This window comes from Mobula birostris, chromosome 11 (genome assembly GCF_030028105.1).
Source record: "Mobula birostris isolate sMobBir1 chromosome 11, sMobBir1.hap1, whole genome shotgun sequence".
NCBI classification, from domain to species: domain Eukaryota; kingdom Metazoa; phylum Chordata; class Chondrichthyes; order Myliobatiformes; family Myliobatidae; genus Mobula; species Mobula birostris.
Window position 1 is genome coordinate 18,883,319 of NC_092380.1, and position 9,791 is coordinate 18,893,109.

The window sequence follows — 9,791 nt, forward strand, 5'->3', positions numbered from 1 at the left end:
GACCCCTCGTTCTAGACTTCCCCAACATTGGGAACAATCTTCCTGCATCTAGCCTGTCCAATCCCTTTAGGATTTTATATGTTTCAATAAGATCCCCCCTCAATCTTCTAAGTTCCAACGAGTATAAGCCTAGTCGATCCAGTCTTTCATCATATGAAAGTCCTGCCATCCCAGGAATCAATCTGGTGAACCTTCTTTGTACTCCCTCTATGGCAAGGATGTCTTTCCTCAGATTAGGGGACCAAAACTGCACACAATACTCCAGGTGTGGTCTCACCAAGGCTTTGTACAACTGCAGTAGTACCTCCCTGCTCCTGTATTCGAATTCTCTTGCTATGAATGCCAACATACCATTTGCCTTTTTCACCGCCTGCTGTACCTGCATGCCCACTTTCAATGACTGGTGTACAATGACAGCCAGGTCTCGTTGCACCTCCCCTTTTCCTTTCTTTTTCAATCTTTTTATTAGTTTCATAAAATATAAGCATAACATAGCAATAATACAAGTAGATGGAGATACATTGTTGTACTTAAAATGAGTAATTATAAAACCAAATAGTATAAATTGACAAAACTCCCAATCATGTAGGATAACAATGAATACTACAGAACAAAAAAAACTGGAAAAAAATCATGAAAAAGAAAAAAAATAGAAAAAAAAAGAACAAACCCCACCCCAAAAGAAAAACTAAACTAAACAGAATTAGTCAACTAAACTAAAAAGACTTGGGCAATTCTAACAACGTAAAAATGGAAGAGAAGAAAACTTTAGTGTCGACGACTCCATTCCTCTCACCAACAGCACAGAGAAGTAAAATAAGTTTGGAAATGATCAAATTACATCATACGAAAATGCTGAATGAATGGCCTCCAAGTTTTTTCAAGTTTAATGGAAGGGTCATAAACCACACTTCTAATTTTTTCCAAATTAAACACAACATAGTTTGTGAAAACCAATGAAATATAGTAGGAGGGTTAATCTCTTTCCAATTCAGCAAAATGGATCTTCTAGCCATTAGAGTAAGAAATGCAATCATCCGGCGTGCTGAAGAGGTTAAATAATTTGAGTCTATCATTGGTAATCCAAAAACAGCAGTAATTGGAAGAGGTTGTAAGTCTGTGTTCAAAACCATTGAAATAATATCAAAAATATCTTTCCAATATTTTTCCAACAAAGGACATGACCAAAACATGTGGGTTAAAGAGGCTATCTCAGAATGACATCTATCACATATAGGATTAATATGAGAATAATAACGAGATAGTTTATCTTTGGACATATGAGCCCTGTGCACTACTTTAAACTGTATCAACACATGTTTAGCACATATAGAGGATGAATTAACCAATTGAAGAATTTTTTCCCATTTTTCAATCGGTATAATAATCTTAAGTTCTCTTTCCCAATCAGCTTTAATTTTATTGGAAACATCAGGACATAAGTTCATAATTATATTATAAATAATTGCTACAACACTTTTCTGAGAGAGATTTAGATCTAAAATTTTTTCCAAAGTATCCATTGGATATGAGTGTGGAAAATTAGGAGAAGCAGTAATTAAAAAGTTCCTAATCTGTAGATACCTTAAAAAAGTGAAATCTGGGTAAGTTATATTTATTAGAAAGTTGATGAAAAGACATGAAACAATTATCCAAAAATAAATCACGAAAACGTACTATACCTTTGGTTTTCCAATCAAAGTAAGCTTGATCCATAGTGGAAGGTTGAAAAAGGAAATTAGATATAATAGGACTTGCTGACATAAATTGATTAAACCCAAAAAATCTTCGAAATTGAAACCATATACGTAAAGTATGCTTAACAGCTCCCCTTTTCCTAATCAGCCACCATTCAGATAATAATCTGTTTTCCTGTTTTTGCCACCAAAGTGGCAAATTTATCCACATTTATCCACATTAAATTGCATCTGCCATGAATTTGCCCACTCACCTAACCTATCCAAGTCATCCTGCATCCTCTTAGCATCCTCCTCACAGCTAACACTGCCACCCAGCTTTGTGTCATCCGCAAACTTGGAGATGCTGCATTTAATTCCCTCATCTAAGTCATTAATATATATTGTAAACAACTGGGGTCCCAGCACTGAGCCTTGCGGTACCCCACTAGTCACTGCCTGCCATTCTGAAAAGGTCCCGTTTATTCCCACTTTTTGCTTCCTGTCTGCCAACCAATTCCCTATCCACATCAATACCTTACTCCCAATACCGTGTGCTTTAAGTTTGCACACTAATCTCCTGTGTGGGACCTTGTCAAAAGCCTTTTGAAAATCCATATATACCACATTCACTGGTTCTCCCCTATCCACTCTACTAGTTACATCCTCAAAAAATTCTGTGGGATTCGTCAGACCTGATTTTCCTTTCACAAATCCATGCTGACTTTGTCCGATGGTTTCACCGCTTTCCAAATGTGCTGTTATCACATCTTTGATAACTGACTCTAGCATTTTCCCCACCACCAATGTGAGGCTAACCGGTCTATAATTTCCCGGTTTCTCTCTCCCTCCTTTTTCAAAAAGCGGGGTTACATTAGCCACCCTCCAATCCTCAGGAACTAATCCAGAATTTAAAGAGTTTTGAAAAATTATCACTAATGCATCCACTATTTCTTGGGCTACTTCCTTAAGCACTCTGAGATGCAGACCATCTGGCCCTGGGGATTTATCTGCCTTTAATCCCTTCAATTTACCTAACACCACTTCCTTACTAACATGTATTTCCCTCAGTTCCTCCGTCTCACTGGACCCTCTGTCCCATACTATTTCCGGAAGATTATTTATGTCGTCCTTAGTGAAGACAGAACCAAAGTAGTTATTCAATTGGTCTGCCATGTCCTTGCTCCCCATAATCAATTCACCTGTTTCTCTCTGTAGGGACCCACATTTGTCTTAACCAATCTTTTTCTTTTCACATATCTATAAAAGCTTTTACAGTCAGTTTTTAAGTTCCCTGCCAGTTTTCCCCTTCCTAATTAAGCCCTTTGTCCTCCTCTGCTGGACTCTGAATTTCTCCCAGTCCTCAGATGAGCCACTTTTTCTGGCTAATTTGTGTGCTTCTTCTTTGGAATTGATACTATCTCTAATTTCCCTTGTCAGCCACGGGTGCACTACCTTCCCTGGTTTATTCTTTTGCCAAACTGGGATGAACAATTGTTGTAGTTCATCCATGCGATCTTTAAATGCTTGCCATTGCATATCCACCGTCAACCCTTTAAGTGTTATTTGCCGGTCTATCTTAGCTAACTCACGTCTCATACCTTCAAAGTTACCGTTCTTTAAGTTCAGAACCTTTATTTCTGAATTAACTATGTCACTCTCCATCTTAATGAAGAATTCCACCATATTATGGTCACTCTTACCGAAGGGGCCTCTCACGGCAACATTGCTAATTAACCCTTCCTCATTGCTGAATACCCAGTCTAGAATAGCCTGCTCTCTAGTTGGTTCCTCGACATGTTGGTTCAAAAAACCATCCCGCATACATTCCAAGAAATCCTCTTCCTCAGCACCTTTACCAATTTGGTTCACCCAATCTATATGTAGATAGAAGTCACCCATTATAACTGCTGTTCCTTTATTGCACACATTTCTAATTTCCTGTTTAATACCATCTCCGACCTCACTACTACTGTTAGGTGGCCTGTACACAACTCCCACCAGTGCTTTCTGCCCCTTAGTGTTATGCAGCTCTACCCATATCGATTCCACATCCTCCGGGCTAATGTCCTTTCTTTCTATTGCGTTAATCTCCTCTCTAACCAGCAATGCCACCTCACCTCCTTTTCTTTCATGTCTATCCCTCCTGAATATTGAATATCCCTGAATGTTGAGCTCCCATCCCTGGTCACCCTGGAGCCATGTCTCTGTGAACACAACTATATCATATTCATTAATAACAATCTGCACTTTTAATTCATCCACCTTGTTACGAATGCCCCTTGTATTGACACACAAGGCCTTCAGGCTCGCTTTTATAACACTCTTAGCCCTTATACAATTATGTTGAAAATTTTTCCTTCAGTTTTCTAAATATCCTGCATGCAAACCACGTACCCCCAACTATTTAGTTAAAAGCCAATCGACGGGCCTAATTCAATTTGCTGGGAACTGGTCCCAACTAAATTCAGGTAAAGCCCATCCCAATAGAATAGCTGCCTCTTTCCGAAGTTCTTGTGCTGTTTCTGCCACAGCCATTAGGTTCTTTAATATTATTTACCCCATGCCGCTTTCCTTATAACTTGGTAATCAAGTGCAGTTCTAACCCCCACATACTACCTATCATAGAATATTTATTTCCATCGCTTTAGCTCACCAAGCTCCACGTTCCAAATAACCAGATTACCTCAAATAAATGCGAGCCTTGTTTGCCACTTGCATCTTCCTATAATTGAAAATGAAAGGAGCTTTAAACTGAAACCAAGCTTGCCCTTATAGTCAGAGTCTGCACACAACATGAAGGATTTGAAAGAGAAACATAAAATGCTGGAAATATTGGGCAGCTCAAGGCAGTATCTGTGGAGAGAGAAGCAAAGCTAACTTCCAGTATGAGGTATCTAGTTAAAATTGATGGTATAGATGTGGTAGATGGAGTCTTTCCCCAGTGTGAAAATCTAAAGTACTGGAGGACATGGATTTAAGCTGAAAGGGAAAGTGTAAATGAGTTGTACAAAGCAGTTGCTTTTTTATAACACAGTGGTAACTGTTTAGAATGCTCTGGCAGGGGAGGTGGGGGGAATCAGATATGATTGTGGCATTGAAGCATTTTAGACACAAATGAATGAGCAATGTGCAGGCAGGTGGAATGAGATTTGTATCATGGTCGACACAGGTATAGTGGGGTGTAGTGCCTATTTCTGTGCTGTAGTTCTTGGGAATGTGCATCCTTTCAATGTTTCCTACCCCACACCCTTTAACTGTCTCACATTTCGCACATACTGTTTCCAGCATTTTTACTTGGGTTTATTGTAATAAATTGGCTTTATTAGTTTTGTGTTTAAAGCTACGTGGTTTAAAGCTTGTTTTCCCCATTTTTATTACAAAATTATCTAAGCAATCTTGCATTTCTCCTTAAGGTAAAAGGGCAGATGTGCAGTATTATGGAATGGTCAGATAGGTGATGCTGTCAGTTCTGTGCAAAAGCAGACCTGAGCTTTTGCAAATTTTGATGTACTGTGGCTGGGAAGCCAATCAGTTGTGCTCTACCAGATAGATTTTTGTGTGCCTGAGAGAATGAGCTGAAGCAGTGGGGTTGCAGAGTTATTTGGAGCTTCGTAGTAAGCTTGGAGAATCTGTGCATGATCAGCTTTGTTTAAAGCGGCAAAAGATGTTAAGATTTGTATGGTATGTTGTGTTGTACAATTTCATTCTAAGTACTATATTGAACTTGCTTTTCCCTCTTTAGGAGGCCGTTCCCGTTATCGGCCCACTGGATCCAATCCTAACACCATGTACAGAGATGATCGAGACAGAAGTCGCGGCCGGTCTTTTAGAGATCTCGATGGGGACCGCAGAGATAGGGGAGATGGTGGGAGCAGGTTTGGGGGGCAGCGAGAGTCCCGTGATGCTACAGGTCCTCTAAATAAGCAGAGTTTCCGATCTCCACAGGCAAGCAGTTTTGGGAGTACCGTATTTGGACAACAGTCAATCCAGTACCCTAACTTTACCCAAAGTGGGCTTTTTGGGGCTACTAATCAAACTGTATATGGAGTTGCTTCCCAGACAGCATTTGGAAAATCAGGTACTTTCCAAACCTCAACCCCGGCAGCTGCATTTGGAGCCTCTGGTTATGGCACTGCTGCTCAAGCTGTGGCTTATGCCTCCAATAATTTCAATGCTACGACATCTGCCAGTGGAGGGCGGCCTTCACAGACAGCACCGCAATACCGGCAGAACGGGATGGGGCAACAGCCACAGCCACAGCCACAGCCACTGTTATCTCAAACATATCAACAGAGCAACTCATTGTTGGGTTATATGTCCCAGGGAAACTACCAGTACACACCACCACCCCCACCACCTCCCCCTTCACAGGGAACAACCCGTAAATAAATAATTTTGCTTTTCTAAAATTCATGTTTTGTTCCCCTGTTTGTAAAGATATAGGCATCAATTCCATTTTCTACTGAACAGCGAAACTAAAAAAGTAAATTATACAGTTGTATTCACCTTTACTTTGTTACAATAGTGTGCTGCACAGCAAACCTTGTGACATTGATCCACTTGTTAAACGTTTACTGAAGTCCACCTTAAATCTTACTGATAGATGATCTGCACAAGTGTGAATACTTGCAAATCATGGCACAGAGCTGAGCTGCTGATCACTCTGTGAATTGGTGGCAGATCATTGGATTATTGCTTGACCCTTTGAACCTCGTGAGTAAGCAAGCTCCATGGTGCTCTGGGTTCAACCACTCTCCAGAAATATTTTTAAGTAATTTTATCTTTTAAAAAGGTAGGTTTTGTGTCTCTGCTAATATAGTGCAATTCTATCAGGATGTGGAATATTCCTGTAATTCAGATATAATCTGAAGCCAGAGGTTCAGATTTGACCCTTATTTTCATTGTGACAACAGAAATTTCAAATGACAATAATTGTTATAATATGACAAGTGAAAAAGTTGTCAGATTTTTCAGTTTTTGCATAATCCATCAAAAATTATGCTTCATTTTAGGTTTCTTACAGTGGAAATTCTTAATAGTGTTGAAATTTATTATAGCTACTCTTGTCATCAGTGGGGGGACTAAAGTTCACAAAAAATCTTTTTGGTTCTATATTTATAAATTTTACCAAGCATAGGCATTTTGACTGAACACCTTGGCTGTAAAATTGTCACAACGTGCTGGGGATAGGAAAGCTGAGTGGTGGAAAGATGAATTGGACGTTAACCTGGAGGTTGAGGTGATAGATGATGGTGTTAGTTATTGACCGGCTAGATGGTGCATTGAATTTTCACCAGTACCATAACTTAGAACGGTGGCAGCCTGTGGGGAAGTGGGAGTGGCATCACAGTAAGCTAGTCTGAAAGTGACATTCAGCTGACACCACCCAAACACCAGTCCCCATGCTACCCAAGCCTGTCTGATTTTATACTTGGGTCATTTCCAGTATAGAGACAAGGTCAGCTAGCACCTGTGGGGAGGGAAGGGTGTAACAGTTTCACATTGATGTAAGTTATTCCTAGTTTATAAAGTGAACGTGTTTTGTTGCAGTAATATGCCAGTGAGGTCCAACTCAGTGATTTCCAAATACTTTAAATTGACAACCTGAAAAACTGGAATTTACTCAACAAGTCTATGGTGCCCATCGTGTTACTCGCTCCATTACCCAAGAACAGTTGTGCAATCCTTCAGGTACTAAAGCTAACTGATAGATGACAAGTTGCAGAATTGGGATCAATCTAATACTTCAGACCACCATTATCTGAGCAATTTTTCCATATTTAGTATCAGTGGCTTGTTCCTGTTGCATTGATGTTCAAGTTAATTTGACTATTTTCTCAAGTATAATTGGCCAGTTTTTAGTTATGTTGCTAGCCATTCATGCTACTGACATTTTTTCCAAATGTTTGAATGCTGGATGTTTCGTTGAAGGTAGGTGTTTCATAAATGAGCTCATTTAAAGTCCATTCACTTGTTTGGAGGCATTATAATAGAAAAGCTGTTGTAGCTGAATTTAATTTTTAAATGATTTTTTGGAAGTTTTATTAGAAGTAGGGTTAAGATTGTATGGCAAAGCTTCAGAACTACTTTCCTAGAGTTCTTCATAGGTCCAAATTTACTATCATTATTAATTAGGAAGTTATAACAAAAAGATGCAAATTAGTTGAAATTTGATCTTTTGAAAAAACACTGGGCTGTAATCCCTGGCCACACGGCAAAATGAATAACCTTTACTGTCTCTTGTGTGCACATTATTCTGCTTTCAATTAGTAGCATTATTCCTGTAAAAGATTTGAATTGCTGTGAATCTGGTTTTTATGTCTGCAAATGGATGCAAGTGGTTGTCGGGTGGGAAGTTCAGTTCATGAAATGCACTATTTTTCCTTTTGGTAACAATAACAGATTACCATAAATGGAGGTGATTTGGCTGTGCAAAATTTTATTGGTCTTGGATCCAGCATCAATCCTTTTACTTGCACTCAAGAGGTAGCCCCTGTAGGTATTTCTGATTTAGAGCAAAAGGTGGGGTGGGGTTGGTGGTCAGTCAGGGTAATTTAAATGATGTTGTTCTGAAGTTAATGTGTGAAAGAAGTGAAGCAGTTGTAATGTCAGTACTTTTATGAAGGTGTCCTTGGGCAGCTGGGACCAAGTTTTTTCTTCCCGAATAGACTGTCAGCACTACTACCAGTTGCTAGTTGCCTGTTCAAAGCAAATCGTGGTCGCAGTAAGTTGTGTGATGGTATGTTTCCCACAATACTGCTGCATTCTCTGAGAGATACAAGCAGAAACCAGTGTCTTGAGTTTTATTTGCTGCAAATCATTTTGCATGTTATCGGTATTCTTGTGTGCAGCTTGGTTGCAGCCTGTGGAATTTCTCCCGAGTTAGTTTCTGCTATAGCCAGGAGTCTCATGCTTTTTGGTAATTTTGTCAGTTGTTGAATGTTCATTAATTGGTTACATTCTGCTCAGTAGAAAATAAACAGCCAAGAGATTGAACCAGTAGGTTCTAGGAAAAGTGAGAAGTATTGGCCATCACACTGATAGCATTTCTGCACACTTTTAAAACCTGTTTTGATGAGGTTCCCCCATCACTGAACAAATTGCAGGATTTAACAGTGCCACAATTGACTTTGATGTTATTGATGATTTGCTCTATGCAATTGAAACAGTTTAAAATTTCTCTGGGATTTGATAAGGCCCACCTATGACTGCTCTTAAACTCTAGGAATCCTGCAGCTGGTGAAGCATCTCAGCAACTTAGGCAAGCTGTGTTTCACCTTGTTAAGTTGTACCCAGTGTCAGTCTTAATAATGTGCTATTTTGATACTGTACTGGTTTTCTTGTATTTTGCATTTCCAGTAATAAAGAGATTTACCAAAGGAATGTCTGCTTTTTCTAAATGCAAGCTAGGCTGGAAACATTAAAATAAATACTCAAAACACTGTGGGGTTCAAAATATACAGTCTATTGCAGAACAAATACCAATTTACCCACCCTCCCTATTATGCTCTGTCTTCTCCCTGACTCCACCACACCCCTCTGACTTAATTGGTTCACTTTCTTCTAATGTCCCTCAATAATCTTCCATGCCCTCAGTGCCTCTTCATTCTCATTCTGCACTTTGCAGAGGGTTAGAAGTGATAACCATTCTGCATAACATGGCAACCTTTATATTATCAGGAAAGAAGAAAGTTGCTGGAAACATTTCAGGCAGTTACAGTGATGGTTATATTAATATTTTTACAAAAGTAATAATAGAAATACAAAGTATGAAGCACTTGATGGACAATGCAGTGTTGTCTGGGTTCTGCTCTGATCACAGTTGGCCACACTTGAACCATGTAAACCTCATGAAGCAAACCTGACTCCAGCCATAGCTGTATCCATCAAAAAGCAGGACCACCCATGTTAAGGGTTATCCTGCCCTCTACTCCAGGAATAATGGCTGTTGTCTTCATGGTGTTGGTAATGAATATTTTTAAGTTAAAGCATCAGTGGTAAGTGATTCAGGCAAATTGCTCCCTGGGTTATAGTTAGAGTATTTTGATCCTAATTGAGGGGAACAGTATTTAGTGTAATCTGGAATAAATTAGGGCTACTGAAAAATAGTTA

General features: G+C 39.3%; 1 protein-coding gene across 2 annotated transcripts in view; it reads left to right on the forward strand.

Annotated features, from left to right (window-relative positions):
• LOC140204903 (probable ATP-dependent RNA helicase DDX17) overlaps positions 1–9,058 on the forward strand; it is a 31,315-nt gene extending 22,257 nt beyond the window's left edge. For both annotated transcript variants that reach the window (XM_072271835.1, XM_072271836.1), the window contains exon 13: positions 5,422–9,058. In XM_072271835.1, the coding sequence (XP_072127936.1) occupies positions 5,422–6,068 (647 nt within the window). In that variant the 3' untranslated portion in view covers positions 6,069–9,058. The remainder of the gene's footprint in view (positions 1–5,421) is intronic.
• Positions 9,059–9,791: the final 733 nt, after the last annotated feature.